General features: G+C 36.0%; 1 protein-coding gene across 1 annotated transcript; it reads left to right on the forward strand.

Moving 5' to 3' along the window:
• Nucleotides 1-948: 948 nt before the first annotated feature.
• SYT4 (synaptotagmin 4) lies at nt 949-10,834 on the forward strand. The gene is made up of 4 exons (XM_032603187.1): nt 949-1,192; nt 4,114-4,928; nt 6,606-6,726; nt 8,101-10,834. The coding sequence occupies exons 1-4, from the start codon at nt 1,159-1,161 to the stop codon at nt 8,406-8,408; spliced, it is 1,278 nt and encodes a 425-aa protein (XP_032459078.1). The 5' UTR covers nt 949-1,158; the 3' UTR covers nt 8,409-10,834.
• Nucleotides 10,835-25,891: the final 15,057 nt, after the last annotated feature.

A 25,891-nucleotide genomic window follows, 5' to 3' on the forward strand; every position in this document is an offset into this window, starting at 1 on the left:
CCAATAATTGAAAGTTGAAGTTACAGCCTCAGTTCTCTTCTGGAAAATTGCTAATGCTTGTTTTAAAAAGTCACACTCTTCAGACTAAAATTAATCAGAATCTGACACCGTATTTTCTGAGTTCCTCAACCCTGGGAATATCATCAGTTCAGAAAAAATATGTTTTCCTTTGAAAATAACCAATAATTATCAATGTCATTTTAGATTTTGGTATGATTCTTGTAACCATTTTCCACAAACATATTAGACTTTTAACCAGAAATGACATTCTAAAAACAATCTCATTATACGTAAAAGTCAAAACTGTGAGTTGGAATACAGAAGGCATTATTCCCATCTGTCCCTAAGTACTTTAAGTGGTCCAATGTCAGATATTAAAGGAAGAGAGCTAAGAGACACATTGAGCAACAGAATCAACAAAATGTTTAGACTAATAATTTATTAGAAAATAAGTGATAATGATAGGAAAACTGTTATCTTATTTCAAATGGATCAATGTGCAGTGAGGTTTTTTTCTAATATAGGTATAATATGTCAAACAAAAATTAAATAGCAAGAAAATATAGATTTGCATTTTATAGTGCATCACTGATGCAGAAATTTCTCTCTTTTTACTCTGTCCTCAAATTGCCCTGTAAATTATATTATTCTGATAACACAGACACATTTTTATTGTTCTAGATGATCAGATTTTATATCAGGAATTGACATCGATGAGTTTCGAGACATCTCTATGTACCTCTGAGCCCTCACAGAATAGAAAATGTAGTCCAACAGTTAAAATAATTGATGAATGTGTGTTGAATTCTCAGGAGGGAAGGGAAGAAGAAAGAATGAAGGGTAGAGGAGAGACTTGGAGGAGGGAGGTGCTGATTTCAACCCTGTAGCGTCAGGATTGCGTCAATTCGGGTTTCAGCCACCTCTAGAGTCTCAGAGACAAGCGTCTCTGAAGAGCCAAAACAGGAAGAGGGGTGGCAAATCACTGTGCGAGGGCGAGTGGATCTCCCTCTTTGCCTCCTCCCTATTCCAGGCTTAGGTCCCCTGAGCTTTGCGCCGTTGTTTTCAGCTTTAGGATAAGCCCTGTCGCTTCACATCCAGGCAAGTGAACCAAGATAGGGAGTTTCCGTTCAGCACCTCGGACAGAATACGCAGCAAAAAATGGCTCCGATCGCTACCAGCCGGGAAGAATTTGGTAAGCAAGTTACTCCGCTTATAACTGCGGTTGTTCCTTAAATACTCTGGGGTGATGTGTTTTGTGTGTGTGTGTGTGTGTGTGTGTGTGTGTGTGCGCGCGCGCGCGCGTGTGTGCGCGTGTGTGTGTGTGTTCGCGGGATGTTGAACATAGATTTCCCGGGTAGAAAAATGAGAACTGTAAAAGGGCAATAGTGGCTTATCTCTGTGGTTTCTCCCTTCCTGGATATCTTTCTCCTTAAAATTGCTTTCTGCCAGGGCGATTTTACATCCAAGAAGTTCCTAATCATTCAGGTAGCGCTGTAAATTGCAGCACGCGCTAAGTAAAGAGGTCTGTTTTCTTGTTGGTGTCATTAATTCTGCAGGTGATTTCTATTTGTACATAAACGTGTATTTATCTTATTGGAGGAAGCCAGATGTTTCTGTGATTATATAAGGGCTTGATCTTGGTATAAAATAACTTGAACATTGGGCATTTAGAATGTATATTTTATTGCAGAGTGTACCATAATGTATTTTTTTCTCTGCTATGTTTTTGTTGTATCTTTGAAATATTTTGCTAATGAAAGACACAGAATCCTATGATACTAGGGTTAAAGGGATACTCAAAATTAACTAGCTGAGCCCATTCCATTTCACAGGAGAGGTAACTGGAGCCCAGAGAGATAAGGGAAATTTTGCAAGTCAGTTAGCTAAAAGCTACTGGAAATTATACTTAGGACTTATATTTTCCTGTTCAATTTCCCTTTTCCTATAACAGATTTTTAGCACCATTACTCTCCTCTTTTTCAGTAAAAAAAGAAAAGGGAAAAAATCAGATGTACTTTTTCAAATAGAAAAGTAGTATTTTTAGGTCCCATTATATTCCAAAGGCAAGAGATTTGAGTTTTACTTTACATGTATTTGGAAATATCAGGGAATTTATAGAAGTTTGTTATGAAACTGAGTGAAATGACTGAGATCTTTGCTCTCAAAAGCTTAGGACCTTAACAGTAGAGAAAACACAGGGAATAGATGAGCCCTTCTATATTATATTGAATATTTTGCCATTTGGCATAAATGTTAAACACAGAAAATTTGTGATATTATATTCAGAAATGAATTTCTTTCACAGCTGTCCGTTTGAGTGATTGAGTTTATATTGCTGTGATATGATATGTATTCCCAATTTCTGATGTGAAAATCAGAAAAATATTTGAATACTGAGGAATTTTCAGAGGCTATGCTAGTTAAAAATATGTTCTAGTGTTGGCATTGTTTATTTAGGAAAAAATTATTTTCTATTCCTTTTTAAAAAAATTATTCTTCCTGCATTGACTAAAGAATCAAGAATAGTTCATGACTTTGCTTTTGCTCCCTGGCCTTGGATTATTAGGTAGTCCAGGAGTCTGTGTGTGTGTGTGTGTTTTTTTTTTTTTTTCTTCTCTCCACAAAGACTTAAATAGAAGGAAAAATTGAAAAGCTGGTACTAAGTTTAGCTGATGATCTTTAGCTCTCACCTCATTCTTCTTCTGTAGCATTCCCTGCTTTTTCTATCTGGGAAATTCAAAGTTCACCTTTATACAATTCAGTTCTTTGATATAATTAAACTACAGAATTTTTTATTGTTGTATTTGCTTTTTTATTTTCTTAGGCATTTTTGCTCTTGTCATTTCTTAATCTTATATTATTTGAGTTCAGTTTTGTGATTATGAAGTAGATAGGCAGAAGTTTGGGGGATTAGGGAGGGGAGAAACAAAAGATTGTTCTTTCAAGGTTAGTTAAACAAGCCTTAACCCTTTCCTGACTGGAACTTTTAACTTTATTATTCACTATTTGGGATTTAAAAATAGACTGGAATGGAGCTAAGGCAGATATTATAACGTTAATTATATTAGTTTTGATTATATTAAACATCAACTCAACTGATGCACTGTGTCCAGATATAGTAATACTGCTTTTACTTACACAGTGTTACTTATTATTTGTTGGAGAATATACTTACATATGTAACATGATGAACTTATTATATGTTGGAGAATATACTTACATATGGAGCATGATGAGCTTCATGCATAATCAGTGTTACCTAATGTCAGTAATTTAATGTGTCCTCATTCAAGGAACAAATGCCAGTTTCAATTTGATTGTCATGTGGAAATGTGCTAGGAAAAAATCAGTTATGGATAAAACTGAACTCTAAATTATCTCTACACACTCTTCTCATTACATGTTAAAGAATGATAATTCATTTATAACCATTGTTTGGGTTTTATCCTTTTTAGGTAATTAATTTGTACTTTGGATGATTCAGTGTTTGAAGAATTTTGGGTCAGCATACGAGTTTGTAGTCTTATAAGTTGTATACTATTAATAAACTGTTCATATTTTTGTTCTTTTCCCTCTAATATGTGTACATTTCTTTTACCACTGTTCTATAATTTGGATGGAAATTATTAATGACTTTGTGACAACTGAAGATAATTTTCCATAATTTCTGTCAGTATTTGAAGAATATGCACTTAGAGGTACATAGTAAGAATTGATGCTTCTGGAAACCCTCAAAATGTCAATGAAAACATAAAGAAATTAATACTGACTCACCATGCTGTAGTTGACTCATGTTATCTGAGAAAACAAAGGTAGGTCAGGGTCATTTAGCATTCTCCCATCCCTGGCCCAGCCCCAGTTTCATCTTTTCATTTTTTTGTGAAAAATTACTACAATGAAGGATTTTCTATCATACTGTATTTATTCTTTATGTGTTACAAATGTGTTTATTCCTGAAAGTGACATGAAATAGGTACATAATTCACCCAGAACAGTTGGAAAGCAATTCAATCTGTGCAACCTACAGCAACTGCCAGCTTTAGGATGCTTTTCAAATAGGGTGTCTCTAACTCTGCCCAATTAATGCATGTTATTGGTCATTTGATTTTTCAGATCAAATCCCCACAGTGGTGGGGATCTTCAGTGCATTTGGCCTGGTCTTCACAGTCTCTCTGTTTGCATGGATCTGCTGTCAGAGAAAATCATCCAAATCTAACAAGACTCCTCCATATAAGTTTGTGCATGTGCTAAAGGGAGTTGATATTTATCCTGAAAACCTAAACAGCAAAAAGAAGTTTGGAGCAGATGAGAAAAATGAAGTAAAGAATAAACCAGCTGGGCCAAAGAATTCTTTGCGTCTTGATCTTGAGAAGAGAGATCTAAATGGCAATTTTCCCAAAACAAACCTCAAAGCTGGCAGTCCTTCTGACCTGGAGAATGTGACCCCAAAGCTCTTTTCAGAAGGGGAAAAAGAGGCAGCTTCCCCTGATAGCTTAAAGTCCAGCACTTCTCTTACTTCAGATGAGAAACAAGAGAAGCTGGGAACCCTCTTCTTCTCCTTAGAGTATAACTTTGAGAAGAAAACATTTGTGGTAAATATTAAAGAAGCCCGTGGCTTGCCAGCCATGGATGAGCAGTCGATGACCTCTGATCCATACATCAAAATGATGATTCTCCCAGAGAAGAAGCATAAAGTGAAAACTAGAGTCCTGAGAAAGACCTTGGACCCAGCTTTTGATGAGACCTTTACATTCTATGGAATACCCTACACCCAGATCCAAGAGTTGGCCTTGCACTTCACAATCTTGAGTTTTGATAGGTTTTCAAGAGATGATATAATTGGAGAAGTCCTTATTCCTCTCACAGGAATTGAATTAACTGATGGAAAAAAGTTAATGAACAGAGAGATTATCAAGAGAAATGTTAGGGTAATTCATTTTTAGTGCTTAACATATTTATAAACAATCTTTTCTGTAGCGTTTTTGTATCTAGGGGAGTTTTATTAAAATGATGTCTTATACATATTATCTTTACCATGTTTAACTATTATTAATCATAATCAAATGAGGAGCAGGGGGATAGAGTAGATGAAAGAAATTTTAACCCACAACTGAAATGCATAAAGTATCTTAATGATATAAAATAAAAAGGAATCCTTTATGGATTTATTTAAATATCATTTATATAAATATTTTTATTAATTTCTGTCACAAGTATTTTGACTAAGATTGCCACTAAAATGCAGACAAATATTTTTTATAAGAAAGTTAAAAATATATTTCAATGTCAACATAATTGAATTTGAAATTGAAAATTAAGTCAGTTCATTTTGAGTATTTGAAGTTCTAATGACTTCATAGAATTGCTTTTTAAGGAAAAGATATCTCATTATATTGAATTACAAATATTCACCTTTATGTTGTATAACAGGAAGTGAGTTACTCGGCCTTTGCAGTTATGCTACTTTGGTAGTTCTGGAATTATTAGAAAATGATGACATCAATTAATCAAATTTAAATGTATTTTCCCTTTAAATATGGAGCTCATTTGATTCCAGTTGTGGTATTTCAGAATAATTGGTGTTTATAAGGCATAATTCTATAGAATACCATAAAGTTTGTTCTGACCACATCCTCACCTTTTTCTGTTGAAATTAATGAAAGTCAAGATCAAGAAATATTAAGTAGTTTGAGTCACCTAACTGTTTAGTGGCACAGTGGGAATAAAGATTTGTTCCCTACTCTTATTCTTCTTGGAGTACTTATTCATACAGTTACCCCATGTCAGCTTTTATATAAATACATATTGAAGTTTTAGGAGCTCTGGGCAACCATCATTCTTAGTTATACCAAGTTTACTTTTTGTTACTTTCAGTTAGAACTTGTACTTTGAGTTCTTGGTCATCTTATCTAATGTTAAAGTAAAAATAAGATCTAAGTATTATGCAAAGAAAAACCCTATGATACTATTCAGAGACAAAGCATTAAATATTCTGAATCAATTCTCTCCAATATTTAATTCATTCCTTGGATTAAAGGAGGACTCTGGGTGTGTTGGGAGAAGAGAATTTTAACTCATCAGTCCTCTGTGCTAAGAGAGTGGTGGGTGTCAGACTAAATTTTAGGTTTTCTGAATTCAAATTTTAATAATGTCTGTGCTAAAGAATTTGAAATCAAATCAAACTTGAGTCACTTTACCATATACATCCATTCAAATAATTACATAATTTTCATTACCATTAATAACTTCAAAAAGTGGAGAGTTAATTAAAAAGCAAAAACTAAAAATACCTCTGTGTAAGATATATTTTAAATATCCCCCTTTAAAACATTTCTAGTAATGGGGGTGGCTAACTCATTACGAATTTTAACATTCTGTAGTACCTAAAAAGACCACAAGATGGCAGGTAGTTGTTTTAGAAGGTGATGGTACTGCACAAAGGCTTTTAGTTACTCTTTGATTTTTTAGCATATTAAAGTAAAATAAGTAGGAAAATTACAGTTAAATAACAATGCTATTATAGTGCTTTAAAAATTAATATAAGTATAAATTTCAAAACTAAAGAATAATAAAAACATATTTATCTCATATCTCTCTTTGTTTAGAAGTCTTCAGGACGTGGTGAGTTACTGATCTCTCTCTGCTATCAGTCCATCACAAATACTCTCACTGTGGTTGTTTTAAAAGCTCGGCACCTGCCTAAATCTGATGTGTCTGGACTTTCAGGTAAGAATGTTTTTGAAAAACTCAGGCTCAGTGTAGAAATGAGCAATATATTGGGCAAAATAGTTAACAACTAACATTGGAATATGATTTAGATTCCCCCTTTATTCACAATCACAAATTATGTGATTGTTTTTGTTTCTCATTTTATGGAATAAATGTGTGAGCCAAGGCCATTATCAAGAAGAAGAAAACTGCATAGTTCTAAGATCCAATACAAAGTTAGTATGTCATAGATGTCTGACTGAATGGAGTTGAAGCAGAAAGCAGTGATAAATGCAGAAGTGAGGCCATTGCCAAAAACACAGTGATGGAAATAAAATTAAGGTTTAGGAAAAGTTCTTAATTTTACTATTTTAAGTGAGCCTGCCTACCCTTACATTTCTATTATTTTTATTATCTTTCCTTTAATTCCTTATGTGTCTGTTGTCTGCTTTAAGAATTAGCTTTTAGTTTTGTGACTAATTTTTACTAAAAAAAAAAATTGCTGTATAGTACAATGAGAAAGAACATATGACCTATGGTTTAAAACGATCTGAGTTCAAATCCTAACCCTTCCATTTCTTAGCATCGTAACATTGGGTATGTTTCTTAAACTCTATACAAACTAGATATAATAGTACTTACCTTGAAGGAGATTATGAGGTCTGGAAATATATATTTCATTAAATATCATCCAGTGCTATTATTAGTTGTAGTTTTATTATTAGATAATGGAGATTAAAAACATGTTCTCAAAGATTTAGGTTAGGAAGTTAAAATGACTCATGCAACCAGAAAAGGGCAAAATAATATAATTAGATGTGTGATAAAGTAGCATGATCTTAAAATTCACAGGATACAGGTGACACAGGAAATATCAATACTGGGTAACAGGAAACAAACACAGCAAGTGGTTAAAGAACGACAAAAAAAATTAAAGTCAAAAATGGCACTGCCATTGTGAATTCTAAATTCCCATTCCCCCATTCAAAAGAGAAAGCCCATGCTCAGAGAATTAGTGAGATTTATCCAAAGTCATACAACTCAATAAAGATAGATGTTGTGTAACATTTTTTCCTTCTATTCCATTCTCCGGAATGAATTATTAGTAATCAGAATGTGTCATTAGAACATTCTATTTTCTTCCACTTTATGTTATCTCTTCATCCTTCCATTACAGTTCTTTCCCGTCCTCCACTATCTCTTATGTTGTACATTCTTACTTATTTTCAATTTATTGACAATAGAGAAGCCAAGCTTTATCCATGTTTTCACTTTGTTCTGACTCATATTCGTTATAATCACATATTATTAGCATCTCTAAGGCACAATTATCTTGAGATCACCTTTCCCACCAAGTCTTGTCAGTACAATCTGTGTTGTTTCCCATTGCAGATCCCTATGTCAAAGTGAACCTGTACCATGCCAAAAAGAGAATCTCCAAAAAGAAGACTCATGTGAAGAAATGTACCCCCAATGCAGTGTTCAATGAACTGTTTGTCTTTGACATTCCCTGTGAGGGTCTTGAAGAGATAAGTGTTGAATTTCTGGTTTTGGATTCTGAAAGGGGATCCCAAAATGAGGTAATTGGGCGGTTGGTCCTGGGAGCAGCAGCAGAAGGAGCCAGTGGAGAGCACTGGAAGGAGATTTGTGACTATCCTAGGAGACAAATTGCCAAGTGGCATGTGCTCTGTGATGGTTAGCATCCTAGCCAAGATGAGTTGGAACTTAATGATTTTTTTCTAGGCAAGAAGAAATTTTCTTTCTTTTTTTTTTCTGATACATGATTGCAAGCTTGTGAAAGCTTTTTTGTTGTTGTTGTTAGAAATGTATTGAATTATCAGACCAGAAAGTAACTGTAAATGTGTATCATGATAATTTACTCTTTATTAGAGAAGTTGGATAAATTTTCATAAGATATTCAATTTCCCCTGAAGGTTACCAGTTATATAAATAAGAGTAGCCAAACATTTTAGGAATACTGCTCTGCAGTCCCGAGTTATGGCTGTGGTGATGATCTCATTGGAACATGTCACTGGAAGTCAATGTGGTTTTTAGGATTTAGAAATGAAAAGCAGGTCTTCTCTTATGAAAATTCATCCATTGTTCATCAACTGGGGAAGCCAATTTTTCTTTAAACCCAAAGATATTAAAGAAATGTTCTCTAGATTATTTTATTAATTATGTATGTGCAAATGGTTGTCCTGCATATAAAAGTATATGATTATTTCTTTTTGGTCTGTAATTATTTGACACAATTTTATCATAAGAAGGGTAACTTAGGTTTGTTGAAAAAAAAAGTGAACAAAATGAGAAATCATTTTATCAAAGGGCTGAGTTGAGAATACTATAGCTGAAATATGCTTTCCCCTCCCTAAGTTTACATGTGAGTCAAAAATAAAATATAATCTCACATAAGAACCATGGCCTTGAATTATTCACTGCTTGTGACAAATGTCAATGTGGCCTAAGAAAGCCCTATATACTTTTGTGAAGTTGCTGAGTTAGCTAGTGGGTAATGAAATAAACTTCAGTGAGAAATCCAGTTAAAAATGCTGTTTTCTTATAGGAAATATATATAGTATGCAAGTGTACATTCAAGGTTATCCCCTGAACACAGAAAGGGCATTGGTAGCCAAGTCTTCATTCAGCTTGTTCTCCCCCAGAGAGGACTAAGCTACTATTTGAAAAGAAACGAAGACAAAAAAGTTGTGAAGTTGTAATCATCGCTGGATAGAAAGTGTTACTTAACCCAACAAACTAATAAAAAATAGTTACACGGCAAGCCTAATATACTTTATATATGTTCATACATAATATATTTAGGCTGTCAAATTAGCACAAGTATGTTTCACTATCTTTTCTAGGCTAATTTGTCTTGAGCTGTTGTCTGTTGACCAGTTTATAAACCTGTATCTTATACATCTTTCCAGTGCCAGGGCTCTGAAATTCATTAAAAAATCCATTAAACCCTGTGATTATTTGGAAAGAATTTACTTGAGGTAATGTCACTGTATTTGAGTTTTTAGAAAAGTATGAGTGAAACTCAGGTACAGTTGAATTTTAAATATGCAAGTTAGAAATGAAGTCTACTGAAAAACTTACATTTTGAGTCAGGTTTTGTGTCAGTGCTTTAGCAGTTTTTGAGAATGTGTTTGATATCACAGTGTTTGTAAAATCTATGACAAAGCATTTTCAAAACAACTTATACATGCTTTTTATGACTATTCCTGATGTAAAGAAAATGCTTTACACTCTATATACAAAGATTGAAATCAACCTCTCTTCTTGTGCTTTAAGATGATTTGGGGATTAAACAAGAATATTGTCCAATCATCATCTTCATGCCATCACAAAGTCAACTCATAGCATCTTGGTCCACTCAGTATTTCTGTGAAAGCAATGTGAAATGAATTTTAGTCAGTATATGGTTTGGGGGAGTCATATGGCCTTTTAATATTTGTATATTTGGTATCATGGGTCAAGGAATATAATATATTTTGAAGCTCTGAAACATTGTAAGAAGTCAACCCTAAGTATCCTTCAGAGCAGCCAGAAGTTAATGATGGTACCAAGCAAAGTACTGTTGTTGGAGGAGGGTGAATTTGTTTTTTTAGGGGAACAATGAAACCAAGAACAAATAATTACAAAATTACAATAACTAATTTGTAAATAGTTTTTAGTTCTTAAAATTTAAAGTGTTTTTCGGTGTGAAAAGTTGAGTAAAACTATTTGCAACTGCTGTTAAGAAAAGAAAGAAGAGAAACTAGAAAGGAATTGAAATAGGCAGGGGCATAGTGATCTCATCATTTTCTGAAAATTGTACTGTTTTATATTGTATTACAATATCTGTGTGAATATCTTGAATTCTGTTACACATTCTGCCCTGTATTAAACATGTAAATTAATTGTTTGTCTGATTAGCGAATCTAACCACCCTAATGGAGAGGTATCCATATTTGAAGAACTGTGTAACTCAGTAACTGAATTTTTCTGATGTTGTAACTTAATAGAAGTGATTTGGGAGGAAGCATGGTATATGAGATGGTGTCTGTTCTTTCGTGCCAGCTTTGTATGATGTTTGTAAGATCATGTTATATGACATGAATAAATGGCTGCTTTTGACCAACCCATTTCAACTCAAAGTTTTCTTTAATGGATTAATGGATTCTCTTATTTCTTTCTAAGCTCTCGAGTTTCCTTAATAGATCATCTGGCATATATTAAGAAATATAAAGATTCAACACAAAGATCTTCCACATATCTTGTTGTAGTTTGCTTAATCCTCATAACACTCATCCAGGAAAGATATTATTCCTATTCAGAAGCAAACCTGAGACTCAAGGAGCTTTGGCAATTGACTCAAGTACACACGGATGGTATGTGAATAGATTTCATTGCATACCTCACTCTTCTCTCTATGCCAGGCCACTCTCCTCCAGGGATCCTAATCAATTGGCTCTGCTAGATTCTTAAAATGTTTCATGCCCACATTCTTGGACTTCTCCTTTCTATATTGTGGTCACTTTTCCATATTTTATTTACCATTTTTTAAAAAACATCTTTATTGGAGTATAATTGCTTTACAATGGTGTGTTAGTTTACCATTTTCACCATTTTTCATCACAACTTTTAATTTATTCTTCCTTTTATTGTCTTTCATGATCTTTCTCACTTTAGTCTCTTTCATTACCTATTTTATATTACTGTCTTTTCTTTTTCATTTTTCCTATATCCTTGCATTGGATAGATTTATTTAGTAAAATGGAGTTGAAGTGGAAGTCTTTATTTCTTCTTAAAGATGTAGGAAAAACAGACCCAGAACATCTGCAATGTTTCCATCAGACACCAGCTAAGGTAAATGGGAACTATGGGATCCACCACCAGGAGGATCAGCCATTTTTTATAGCACAAATCTATATGGATGTGTCCTGTATTATCACACTTGGCAAAACAACCTTGCAAATAGTTGCAATCAAAATCTGCTGCCATTGTATTTTTGTTTTAAACCATATTAATTGTATTAAGACTGTGCACAGGTATGTTAAAAGAGTTGGTCATTACATTTAAGTGCTTAAATATATTTTAGACCTCCCTGCCAAAAGTAACCAGACACTAAAGAGATATTCTAAGGGAATTAGTTGTTAAGGAAATGCTAATTAAAACCACAATGAGGTACCACTGCACACCTTATTACAATGGCTAAAATCAAAAAGTTTGAACATGACAAGTGTTGGTGATTTGGAGGAATACTCCTACACTGATCTACACTACTGGTGGGAATATAAAATGTATAGCTGCTTTGAGAAACAAGTAGTCAGTTTCTTAAAAAGTTAAATATACAACTACCAAATGACCCAATCATTCCACCTCTAGGTATTTACTTAAGAGAAAAGAAAGCATGCATTTGCACAAAGACTCATGCATTAATTTTCATAGAAGCTTTTTTCGTAGTAGCTAAACACTGGATTCAACCTAAATATTCAACAACAGGTGAATGGATAAATAAATTGTATTGTATACACAGAATAGAATACTACTTAATAAAAAATGAATAAACAATTGGTACATGCAACAACATATATACTTACAATAATTATGCTGAGTGAAGGAAGCTAGTTATTTTCCCCTGGAACCCCCAAAATGTAGAGTGTATAATGTATGATTTAATTTACCAGAAATGTTTGAAAATGCAAACTTATCTGTAGTGATAGTAAGCAGATCAGTGTTTGCTTGCGATTGGAGTAGGGTGAATGGACATGTGTGAGTGAGCGAGATTAAAAGGGAATTGTAGGAAACTGGAGGTGGAGGGGATGGATGTGTTCATTTTCTTGATTGTGATGATGTTTCCACAGGTATATTCATGTATCAAAATTTTTCAAATTGTGCACTTTAAGTGTGTACAGTTTATTATATGCAAATTATACCTCAATAAAGCTGTTAAGGAAAAAATGTATAAGATAGAAACTATTTATAACTTTTTTTAAGAAAAAGAAATAACAATACTAACATTATTACCAGCGATATTTTTCTGAAAATTCAAAAAAATTTACATGTGTTGGGAGCAGTTCTTTTTTTCTTTTTCTTTTTTTTTTTTTTTAAACATCTTTATTGGGGTATAATTGCTTTACAATGGTGTGTTAGTTTCTGCTTTATAACAAAGTGAATCAGCTATACATATACATATGTTCCCATATGTCTTCCCTCTTGCGTCTCCCTCCCTCCCACTCTCCCCATCCCACCCTTCCAGGCTGTCACAAAGCACCGAGCTAATATCCCTGTGCCTTGCGGCTGCTTCCCCCCAGCTATCTACCTTACTACGTTTGTTAGTGTGTATATGTCCATGACTCTCTCTCGCCCTGTCAAAACTCACCCTTCCCCCTCCCCATATCCTCAAGTCCGTTCTCCAGTAGGTCTGCGTCTTTATTCCTATCTTACCCCTAGGTTCTTCATGACATTTTTTTCCCTTAAATTCCATATATATGTGTTAGCATACGGTATTTGTCTTTTTCTTTCTGACTTACTTCACTCTGTATGACAGACTCTAGGTCTATCCATCTCATTACAAATAGCTCAATTTCATTTCTTTTTAAGGCTGAGTAATATTCCATTCTGTATATGTGCCACATCTTCTTTATCCATTCATCCGATGATGGGCGCTTAGGTTGTTTCCATGTCCTGGCTATTGTAAATAGAGCTGCAATGAACATTTTGGTACATGACTCTTTTTGAATTTTGGTTTTCTCAGGGTATATGCCAAGTAGTGGGATTGCTGGGTCATATGGTAATTCTATCTGTAGTTTTTTAAGGAACCTCCATACTGTTCTCCACAGTGGCTGAACCAATTCACATTCCCACCAGCAGTGCAAGAGTGTCCCCTTTTCTCCACACCCTCTCCAGCATTTATTGTTTCTAGATTTTTTGATGATGGCCATTCTGACTGGTGTGAGATGATATCTCATTGTAGTTTTGATTTGCATTTCTCTAATGATTAATGATGTTGAGCATTCTTTCATGTGTTTGTTGGCATTCTGTATATCTTCTTTGGAGAAATGTCTATTTAGGTCTTCTGCCCATTTTTGGATGGGGTTGTTTGTTTTTTTGTTATTGAGCTGCATGAGCTGCTTGTAAATTTTGGAGATTAATCCTTTGTCAGTTGCTTCATTTGCAAATGTTTTCTCCCATTCTGAGGGTTGTCTTTTGGTCTTGGTTATGGTTTCCTTTGCTGTGCAAAAGCTTTGAAGTTTCATTAGGTCCCATTTGTTTATTTTTGTTTTTATTTCCATTACTCTAGGAGGTGGGTCAGAAAGGATCTTGCTGTGATTTATGTCATAGAGTGTTCTTCCTATGTTTTCTTCTAAGAGTTTGATAGTTTCTGGCCTTACATTTAGGTCTTTAATCCATTTTGAGCTTATTTTTGTGTATGGTGTTAGGGAGCGATCTAATCTCATACTTTTACATGTACCTGTCCAGTTTTCCCAGCACCATTTATTGAAGAGGCTGTCCTTTCTCCACTGTACATTCCTGCCTCCTTTATCAAAGATAAGGTGTCCATATGTGCGTGGGTTTATCTCTGGGCTTTCTATCCTGTTCCACTGATCTATCTTTCTGTTTTTGTGCCAGTACCATACTGTCTTGATTACTGTTGCTTTGTAGTATAGTCTGAAGTCAGGGAGCCTTATTCCTCCAGCTCCTTTTTTCGTTCTCGAGATTGCTTTGGCTATTCGGGGCCTTTTGTGTTTCCATACAAATTGCGAAATTTTTTGTTCTAGTTCTGTGAAAAATGCCAGTGGTAGTTTGATAGGGATTGCATTGAATCTGTAGATTGCTTTGGGTAGTAGAGTCATTTTCACAATGTTGATTCTTCCCATCCAAGAACATGGTATATCTCTCCATCTATTTGTATCATCTTTAATTTCTTTCATCAGTGTCTTATAATTTTCTGCATACAGGTCTTTCGTCTCCTTAGGTAGGTTTATTCCTAGATATTTTATTCTTTTTGTTGCAATGGTAAATGGGAGTGTTTTCTTGATTTCACTTTCAGATTTTTCATCATTAGTATATAGGAATGCCAGAGATTTCTGTGCATTAATTTTGTATCCTGCTACTTTACCAAATTCATTGATTAGCTCTAGTAGTTTTCTGGTAGCATCTTTAGGATTCTCTATGTATAGTATCATGTCATCTGCAAACAGTGACAGCTTTACTTCTTCTTTTCCGATTTGGATTCCTTTTATTTCCTTTTCTTCTCTGATTGCTGTGCCTAAAACTTCCAAAACTATGTTGAATAAGAGTGGTGAGAGTGGGCAACCTTGTCTTGTTCCTGATCTTAGTGGAAATGCTTTCAGTTTTTCACCATTGAGGATGATGTTTGCTGTGGGCTTGTCATATATGGCTTTTATTATGTTTAGGAAAGTTCCCTCTATGCCTACTTTCTGGAGGGTTTTTATCATAAATGGGTGTTGAATTTTGTCGAAAGATTTCTCTGCATCTATTGAGATGATCATATGGTTTTTCTCCTTCAATTTGTTAATATGGTTTATCACATTGATAGATTTGCGTATATTGAAGAATCCTTGCATTCCTGGAATAAACCCCACTTGATCATGGTGTATGATCCTTTTAATGTGCTGTTGGATTCTGTTTGCTAGTATTTTGTTGAGGATTTTTGCATCTATGTTCATCAGTGATATTGGCCTGTAGTTTTCTTTCTTTGTGACATCCTTGTCTGGTTTTGGTATCAAGGTGATGGTGGCTTCGTAGAAGGAATTTGGGAGTGTTCCTCCCTCTGCTATATTTTGGAAGAGTTTGAGAAGGATAGGTGTTAGCTCTTCTCTAAACGTTTGATAGAATTCACCTGTGAAGCCATCTGGTCCTGGGCTTTTGTTTGTTGGAAGGTTTTTAATCACAGTTTCAATTTCAGTGCTTGTGATTGGTCTGTTCATATTTTCTATTTCTTCCTGATTCAGTCTTGGCAGGTTGTGCATTTCTAAGAATTTGTCCATTTCTTCCAGATTGTCCATTTTATTGGCATAGAGTTGCTTGTAGTAATCTCTCATGATTTTTTTAATTTCTGCAGTGTCAGTTGTTACTTCTTTTTCATTTCTAATTCTATTGATTTGAGTCTTCTCCCTTTTTTTCTTGATGAGTCTGGCTAGTGGTTTATCTATTTTGTTTATCTTCTCAAAGAACCAGCTTTTAGTTTTATTGATCTTTGCTATTGTTTCCTTCATTTCTTTTTCATTTATTTCTGATCTGATTTTTATGATTTCTTTCCTTCTGCTAGCTTTGGGGTTTTTTTGTTCTTCTTTCTCTAATTGCTTGAGGTGCAAGGTTAGGCTGTTTATTCGAGATGTTTCCTGCTTCTTAAGGTGGGCTTGTATTGCTATAAACTTCCCCCTTAGAACTGCTTTTGCTGCATCCCATAGGTTTTGGGTCGTTGTGTCTCCATTGTCATTTGTTTCTAGGTATTTTTTTTATTTCCTCTTTGATTTCTTCAGTGATCACTTCATTATTAAGTAGTGTATTGTTTAGCCTCCATGTGTTTGTATTTTTTAAAGATCTTTTCCTGTAATTGATATCTAGTCTCATGGCGTTGTGGTCGGAAAAGATACTTGATACAATTTCAGTTTTCTTAAATTTACCAAGGCTTGATTTGTGACCCAAGATATGATCTATCCTGGAGAATGTTCCATGAGCACTTGAGAAAAATGTGTATTCTGTTGTTTTTGGATGGAGTGTCCTATAAATATCAATTAAGTCCATCTTGTTTAATGTATCATTTAAAGCTTGTGTTTCCTTATTTATTTTCATTTTGGATGATCTGTCCATGGGTGAAAGTGGGGTGTTAAAGTCCCCTACTATGAATGTGTTACTGTTATCTCCCGTTTTATGGTTGTTAGTATTTGCCTTATGTATTGAGGTGCTCCTATGTTGGGTGCATAAATATTTACAATTGTTATATCTTCTTCTTGGATCGATCCCTTGATCATTATGTAGTGTCCTTCTTTGTCCCTTTTAATAGTCCTTATTTTAAAGTCTATTTTGTCTGATATGAGAATTGCTACTCCAGCTTTCTTTTGGTTTCCATTTGCATGGAATATCTTTTTCTATCCCCTTACTTTCAGTCTGTATGTGTCTCTAGTTCTGAAGTGGGTCTCTTGTAGACAGCATGTATAAGGGTCTTGTTTTTGTATCCATTCAGCCAATCTGTGTCTTTTGGTGGGAGCATTTAGTCCATTTACATTTAAAGTAATTATCGATATGTATGTTCCTATTTCCATTTTATATATTGTTTTGGGTTCGCTACTATAGGTCATTTCCTTTTCTTGTGTTTCGTGTCTAGAGAAGTTCCTTTAGCATTTGTTGTAAAGCTGGTTAGGTGGTGCTGAACTCTCTCAGCTTTTGCTTGTCTGTAAAGGTTTTAATTTCTCCATCAAATGTGAAGGAGATCCTTGCTGGATAGAGTAGTCTTGGTTGCAGGCTTTTCTCCTTCATCACTTTCAGTATGTCCTGCCACTCCCTTCTGGCTTGTAGGGTTTCTGCTGAGAGATCAGCTGTTAACCTTATGGGGATTCCCTTGTGTGTTATTTGTTGTTTTTCCCTTGCTGCTTTTAATATGCTTTCTTTGTATTTAATTTTTGACAGTTTGATTAATATGTGTCTTGGCGTGTTTCTCCTTGTATTTATCCTGTATGGGACCCTCTGTGCTTCCTGGATTTGATTAACTATTTCCTTTCCCATATTAGGGAAGTTTTCAACTATAATCTCTTCAAATATTTTCTCAGTCCCTTTCTTTCTTTCTTCTTCTTCTGGAACCCCTATAATTCGAATGTTGGTGCGTTTCATGTTGTCCCAGAGGTCTCTGAGACTGTCCTCAGTTCTTTTCATTCTTTTTTCTTTATTCTGCTCTGCAGTAGTTATTTCCACTACTTTATCTTCCAGGTCACTTATCCGTTCTTCTGCCTCAGTTATTCTGCTATTGATCCTATCTAGAGTGATTTTAATTTCATTTATTGCATTGTTCATCGTTGCTTGTTTCACCTTTAGTTCTTGTAGGTCCTTGTTAACTGTTTCTTGCATTTTGTCCATTCTACTTCCAAGATTTCGGATCATCCTTACTATCATTATTCTGAATTCTTTTTCAGGTAGATTGCCTATTTCCTCTTCATTTGTTAGGTCTGGTGGGTTTTTATCTTGCTCCTTCATCTGCTGTGTGTTTTTCTGTCTTCTCATTTTGCTTATCTTACTGTGTTTGGGGTCTCCTTTTTGCAGGCTGCACTTTCGTAGTTCCCGTTGTTTTGATGTCTGTCTCCAGTGGCTAAGGTTGTTTCAGTGGGTTGTGTAGGCTTCCTGGTGGAGGGGACTAGTGCCTGTGTTGTGCTGTATGAGGCTGGATCTTGTGTCTCTAGTGGGCAGGTTCACGTCTGGTGGTGTGTTTTGGGGTGTCTGTGGCCTTATTATGATTTTAGGCAGCCTCTCTGCTAGTGGGTGGGGTTGTGTTCCTGTTTTGCTAGTTGTTTGGCATAGGTTGTCCAGCACTGTGGCTTGCTGCTCATTGAGTGAAGCTGGGTGCTGGTGTTAAGATGGAGGTCTCTGGGAGATTTCCACCGTTTAATATTATGTGGAGCTGGGAGGTCTCTTGTTGACCAGTGTCCTGAAGTTGGCTCTCCTACCTCAGAGGCAGAGCCCTGACTCCTGGCTGGAGCACCAACAGCCTTTCATCCACACAGCTCAGAATAAAAGGGAGAAAAAGTAGGGAGAATTAGTAGAAGTATGAGTAAAGAAAGAAGGAAAGGAGGAAAGGAAGGAAGGAAGAAAGAAGCAAAGAAGGAAAGAAAGGAGGGAGGGAGGGAGGGAGGGAGGAAGGAAGGAAGGAGGGAAAGAAGGAAAAAAGACAGAAAGAAAGATGATACAGTAAAAATAAAATAAAGTATAATATAGTTATTGAATTAAATAATATTTAGAAAAAAAAAAGGGACGGATAGAACCTTAGGACAAATGTTGGAAGCAAAGCTATACAGAGAAAATCTTACACAGAAGCATACACATACACCTTCACAAAAAGAGGTAAAGGGGGAAAAATCATAAATCCTGCTCCCTGAGACCACCTCCTCAATTTGGGGTGATTCGTTGTCTAAAGGAGGGAAGGAAGGAAGGAAAGAAAGAAAGAACGAAGGTAAAGTATAATAAAGTTATTACAATGAAACTTAATTATTAAGAAAAATAATTTTTAAAAAAAAGTCATGGACGGATAGAGCCCTAGGACAAATGGTGGAAGCAAGAGTATACAGACAAGATCTCACACAGAAGCATACACATACACATTCACAAAAAGAGGAAAAGGGAAAAAAATCATAGATCTCGCTCCTAAATTCCACCTCTTCAATTTGGGATCATTCCTTGTCTATTCAGGTATTCCACAGATGCAGGGTATATCAAGTTGATTGTGGAGCTTTAATCCGCTGCTTCTGTGGCTGCTGGAAGAGATTTCCCTTTCTCTTCTTTGTTCTCACAGCTCACAGGAGCTCAGCTTTGGATTTGGCCCTGCCTCTGCGTGTAGGTCGCTGGAGGGCGTCTGTTTTTTCTCTCAGACAGGACGGGGTTAAAGGAGCCGCTGATTCAGGGCCTCCGGCTCACTCAGGCCGGGGGTTGGGGGATGGGGGAAGGAGGGGCACTGCGTGCGGGGCCAGCCTGCGGTGGCAGAGGCAGCGTGACGTTGCGGCAGAGGCCGGCGTGACGTTGCACCAGCCTGAGGCCCGCCGTGCGTTGTCCCGGGGAAGTTGTCCCTGGATCCCGGGAACCTGGCAGTGGCGGGCTGCACAGGCTCCGCGGAAGAGGGGTGTGGAGAGTGACCTGTGCTCGCACACAGGCCCCTTGGTGGCGGCAGCAGCAACCTTAACGTCTCCCGCCCGGCTCTTGGGTCCGCGGTTTTAGCCGCGGCTCGCGCCCATCTCTGGGGTTTGCGCTTTCAGCCGCGGCTCGCGCCCGTCTCGGGGGCTCGCGCCCTCAGCCGCGGCTCGCGCCCGTCTCTGGGGTTCGCGCTTTTAGCCGCGGCTCGCGCCCGTCTTTGGAGATCCTTTAAGCAGCGCTCTTAAACCCCTCTCCTCGCGCACCAGGAAACAAAGAGGGAAGAAAAAGTCTCTTGCCTCTTCGGCCGGTGCAGGCTTTTCCCCGAACTCCCTCCCGGCTAGTCGTGGTGCACTAACCCCTTCAGGCTATGTTCAAGCCGCCAACCCCAGTCCTCTCCCTGAGCTCCGTCCAAAACCAAAACCCGAGCCTCAGCTCGCAGCCCCGCCCGCCCTGGCGGGTGAGCAGACAAGCCTCTCGGGTTGGTGAGTGCTGGTCGGCACCGATCGTCTGTGCAGGAATCTCCCCGCTTTGCCCTCCGCACCCGTCGCTGTGCACTACTCCGTGGTCCCGAAACTCCCCCCTCTGCCTCCCGCAGTCTCCGCCCGCGGAGGGGCTTCCTAGTGTGTGGAAACTTTTCCTCCTTCACAGCTCCCTCCCACTGGTGCAGGTGCTGTCCTTATTCTTTTGTCTCTGTTTTTTCTTTTGCCCTACCCAGTTACGTGGGGAGTTTCTTGCCTTTTGGGAGGTCTGAGGTCTTCTGCCAGCCTTCAGTAGGAGTTCTGTAGGAGTTGTTCCACGTGTGGATGTATTTCTGGTGTATCCGTGGGGAGGAAGGCGATCTCCGCGTCTTACTCTTCCGCCATCTTCAAGGTCCCCTCCAGTTCTTTTTTTCTTAATGTACCTTTCCCCATGAATGTATAGTTGGATGACTGCTTTTTAAAGTCTTTTGTGATGGTTTCTGTGTAATTATACCACCAACTCATTCAAGTAAATTTTTTGATTGCTTCTATTTTTAAGAAATTGATTTTTGAATTTAATTTTGATTTATAGTTATATGAAATATTATATTTTATAAAAATAAATTTACAAAACAAAATATATTAAAAGAAGCCCATCTATTTCTACACTCAACTATTCCCTCCTCTCCCATACATAATAACATTTAAGTTTTGGGTTAATTCTTCTCATTTTTAATATAAACATATGTAGATATATTCACATTTTTCTGTGTATCAGATGAACAAAAGCATGCTATACAATATATCATGGATATCATTCTCCAGCTGCATATATAGTCCTTACTGATTTTTACAGCTCTATAGTACTCCTTTGCAGCATTACTTTTAAAATATTATTCAGGAAGAAGTATTTACTCTCCCATTGTAAGATAATGCCCTTATAAATAAGAAATGTGTGTTTTATTGATCTTTACATTTTCACTAGTAGCTAGGTTGTACATAGTAAACTCAATAAATATTTCTTTAACTAAATCAAACTTAATTGATGATTAGATGGGAAAGCATTGTGAAAACCACAATTGTTCAAGAATAACAGTAGAAAAATTTGTTCCAAATATATAAAAGAATTTGTTGTTATATTGATGTATAGTAGTCCCCCTTCCCCAGGGAATAATTTCCAAGACACTCAGTGGATGACAAATCATATATATATACTATGTTTTTTTCCTATACATACTTACCTATGATAAAGTTTAACTTATAAATTAGGCATAGCACAAGATTAATAACAATAATTAATAATAAAATAAAACAATTATAACAATAATTGTAATAAAATTTATCTGTATGTGGTCTCTCTCTCACTTGAATCATCTTATTTTACCATACTCACCCTTATTCTTGTGAGGATGTGATAAAATACCTACATGATAAGATGAAGTGAGATGAATGACAGCTATTATTGACCTTCTGATGTTATGTCAGAAGGAGGATCACATGCTTTGAGTGATCCTGGATCACTGAGCTATGACAATGTCAATGGTTGGATGTCAGGAACAGAAGATGTCAAAAGTTGGGAATGCTGGGCAGGATGGAGCTTGATGGTGTGAGATTTCATCACATTACTCAGAACAGAGCAAAATTTAAAACTTATAAATTGTTTATTTCCGGAATTTTCCATTTAATATTTTCCGGCTGTGGTTGACTGAGGGTAACTGAAACCAAGGAAAGTGAAACTGAAGGTAAGGAGAGGCTATTGTAACTCATACTATATTAGAAACTATAGAAGTCCAATGTGCTATACATATAATAGACATCCCAAACTTTTTCAAATTAGTTTTGGCGTGAACTGTGTTTCACTGTTTGTTTCTTAAAATTGGATATATACTCCAGCTTTTAGCATTAAGCTAGTACTAAAGTGATTCTGTATTCCTTGACAGGATGTCATCTGAGGTTAAGGAAAGATCATTTAAAAACAACTAAGAGAAATGCCTATTTAGTTCTTCTGTCCATTTTTGGATTGGGTTGTTTGTTTTGATGATATTCAGCTGAATGAGCTGTTTGTAAATTTTGGAGACTAATCCCTTGTTGGTCACATCATTTGGGAATATCTTCTCCCATTCTGTGGGTTGTCTTTTTGTTTTGTTTATGATTTCCTTTGCTGTGCAAAAACTTCTGGGTTTAATTAGGTCCCATTTGTTTTTTTGTTTCTGTCTTTAGTTCCATTAGTCTGGAAGATGGATTGAAAAAGATCTTGCTGCGATTTCTGTCAGAGAGTGTTCTGCTTATGTTTTCCTCTAGGAGTTTTATAATATCTGGTCTTACATTTAGGTCTTTAATCCATTTTGAGCTTATTTTTGTGCATGGTGTTAAAGAATGTTCTAATTCATTTTTTTATATGTAGCTGTCCAGTTTTCCCAGCACCACTATTTGAAGACACTCTCTTTCCACCACTGTATAGTATTGCCTCATTTGTCATAGATTACTTGACCATAGGTGTGTGGGTTTATTTCTGGGCTTTCTATCCTGTGCCATTGATCTATGTGTCTATTTTTGTGCCAGTATCTCATTGTTTTGATGACTGCAGCTTTGTAGTATAGTCTGAAGTGAGGGAGTATGATTCCTCCAGCTCTGTTTTTCTTACTCAAGATTACTTTGGCTATCCAGGGTCTTTTGTGTCTCCAAACAAATTAAAAATTTTTTTGTTCTAATTTTGTGAAAAATGCCATTGGTAATTTGATAGGGATAGCACTAAATCTGTAGATTGCCTTGGGTAATATAGTCATTTTGACAATATTCATTCTTCCAATCCAAGAGCATGGTGTATCTTTCCACCTGTTTGTGTCATCTTCCATTTCTTTCATCAGCATCTCATAGTTTTTGCAGTGCAGGTCTTTTATCTCCTTAGGTAGGTGTTTTATCCTTTTTGATGTGATGGTAAATGAGATTGTTTCTTGAATTTCTCTTTCTGACCATTCAATGTTAAAGTATATAAATGCAACAGATTTCTGTGTATTGAGAAAGAAATATCGTATGATATCACTTGTATGTGAAATCTAAAAAGAAATGATACAAATGAAGTTTATTTACAAAATAGAAACACACTCACCAACTTAGAGAATTAACTTATGGTTACCAGGGGGGTTGGTGGGGGGATGCGAATAGTTAAGGATTTGGGGATTGACATGTACACACTGCTATATTTAAAATAAATAACCAGCAAGGACTCACTGTACAGCAGAGGGAACTCTGCTCAATAATATGTGACAACCTAAATAGGAAAATAATTTGAAAAAAAATAGATACATGTATATGTATAACTGAATCACTTTGTTGTACACCTGAAACTAATGCAACATTGTTAATCAACTATACTCCAATATAAAATAAAAAGTAAAAAAAATAAAAATAAAAGCAACTAAGATATGAATTTGACTTGAAAATTTACTGTGGATGACTTTAAATTTAACACTGAGGTCATATAGCACACATGAAATATGACCCACTGAAATGCTGAAGTTCATCTAAGCAAAAGATTTTTAAGAACATAGAATTACCAAGGGACCTATTTAGATGGCTGGCACAAAGTCATGTAGAGAGCAATTGGGAAATCACAGCAAGCAAGTAGATGTCCAGGCCTACACCTCAAATGTCCACATGGCTCAGGGAGAGAAGGCAAGAGCACAATGAAAGTGTTGCTTCAGTCTCTGTTGCATTCATAGGTCACTTATAATTTCAGCGGAAAATCCATAAAGACAAACGAAATAAGTTCTCAACCCCAAATTGATCCCCTGGCTTAGGTTGCTGATAATAGTGACGATGCTAGTGATGCTAGTGTTCTATTACCTTTAGTACTAACAACCATCACCTTGGAATTACTTGCCTAAAGTTTATATTCCCTCTTGATAGGGAAACCTCCTGTAATAGGCATTGCTGTATCCCCAGTATCTGTTCATGGTAGAAGGTAACTCAAACATTTATTGGATTGAAATTTAAAATTGAATAATATAATGCATTTTCTAATTGACATCATCTCATTTAATGTGCAGCACAACCCAAATTATAAGAAATATTCCTCTAGTTCTATGGATGATAAAGATAAATTTCAGATTTTTATCTCACTTAAAACCACACAATTGAAGATGGAATGGAATTTAGGGCCTTCTGAATATAAAGTCCCTACTGTGTGTATAGCATCACACTGACCTGATTTAAGCTGGCAGAGAACCATGTGCCTTGCTTCCTTCACTCCCAGTTCTTATAATAAGTCAGACCTCTAACAAATACTGGAAATACTAGGAAATTTTGGTTGAATTAACTCCTCAGGTTTGTTTTAGTTTTTCTTTTTTTTTTAACACAAATCATATAACAAGTAAATAGTAACAAAAATTTCCTCCTTGACCAAACTTTAATTAGGCTCCTATGAGCCCTCTTCTTTTCCAGGCCACAACCTTGGCCTGCCAAGGCCAGTTTTAGCAAAGAATCCTGCTAAGCTGATTTATCAAGAATCCTCCCCAACTCTTGATATCTGATCAAGTTTCTTATCCCCCAACCCACCCTTGATATCTAAGTCCTTGGCCTGCCTTTAAAAAAAATTCTGTTAAGCCAGTTAACCAAGAATCTCTCTACCCTTGATATCTAATGAAGTTCATTTTAGTAATATTCCATCCACTGACCCTTCCGTCTTCTGATTGATTATAAATCTCCAGTCGTCTTTGCCATATCGTGATTGAGTTCTTTCTATCCCTCTCCCCTATTGCAATAGTTTTGAATAAAGTCTTTCTTGCTATTTTTAACAATCATCAGATTGACTTTTATTTAATAATGTTAGAACCTGGAACTGAATATGTGTGAGTTTTCCACTAAAAGTTTTTAAGAACTACTGCCTACTTCTCTGAACCTTCATGTTTGAGAGTTTGATACAGAAATGCCAGCTTGGTGTCATCTTGAATACCAATCCAGTGGTCATGACTATATGGAAAATCATGTTGAGGTGGTTTATGAGGGTAAATCATGGCTTATAAGAAAACTGATGGACTTGATTATCTATGCACTGGGAACTATTTTCCCTAGCTTAAGGGAAATATTTTTATTTAGTCTCTGGTAAGTAAAATTCCATACTTCTTGATTTTGTGTTGGTAAAATGTGAATTGATTAAATTGCTTTATTAATTCAACTTCTCTCTCACATAAGATGATATTTTCATTATCTCTCTGTGTTAATGGATTTAAAAAATGTGAGTTTTATATTGTGTCCCTAGTTTGAATTTTGACTTCATCTCTTACCTAACCCTAACCCTAACCCTAACTTGTTTTGATGTATGAGGATTGTTTGTTATTAAATATTTCTGTATCAATTTCTTTCTCTAAAAAAAGGGCTGGTAATAATTCCTCCATAACGAAATGTCCAGATTGCATAGAAGGATAGTGGGGAGAGTGATCAATTTTGTGTGGTTATGTTTTTTCAGAAAATGTGTATTGAATTTTTTTGAATCCAAAAAAGCAAAAAATAAAATTTCAGTAATTTAAGCTTCAAGGTTTTAAAAATAGGTATTGGTATCTCTTACTAATTTAACTGTTTCTAGAAAACAGAGAAAAAGTATTTTGAATTAGGAAAATTCCAAACCATTCATGATGGGGACATGGCATGAATGATGAGAAGATTAGATGGGGTACAGGGGACAAGTAGACAATACCAACTGTATGATAAATGCTTTATTTTAAAAAAGTAAAATTAGGGACTTCCCTGGTGGTGCAGTGGTTAAGGATCTGCCTGCCAATGCTGGGGACATGGATTCGAGCCCTGGCCCAGGAAGATATAACATGCTGCAGAGCAACTAAGCCCATGCTTCACAACTACTAAGCCTGTGCTCTAGA

This window comes from Phocoena sinus, chromosome 14, assembly GCF_008692025.1.
Source record: "Phocoena sinus isolate mPhoSin1 chromosome 14, mPhoSin1.pri, whole genome shotgun sequence".
In the NCBI taxonomy this organism is placed as follows: Eukaryota; Metazoa; Chordata; class Mammalia; order Artiodactyla; family Phocoenidae; genus Phocoena; species Phocoena sinus.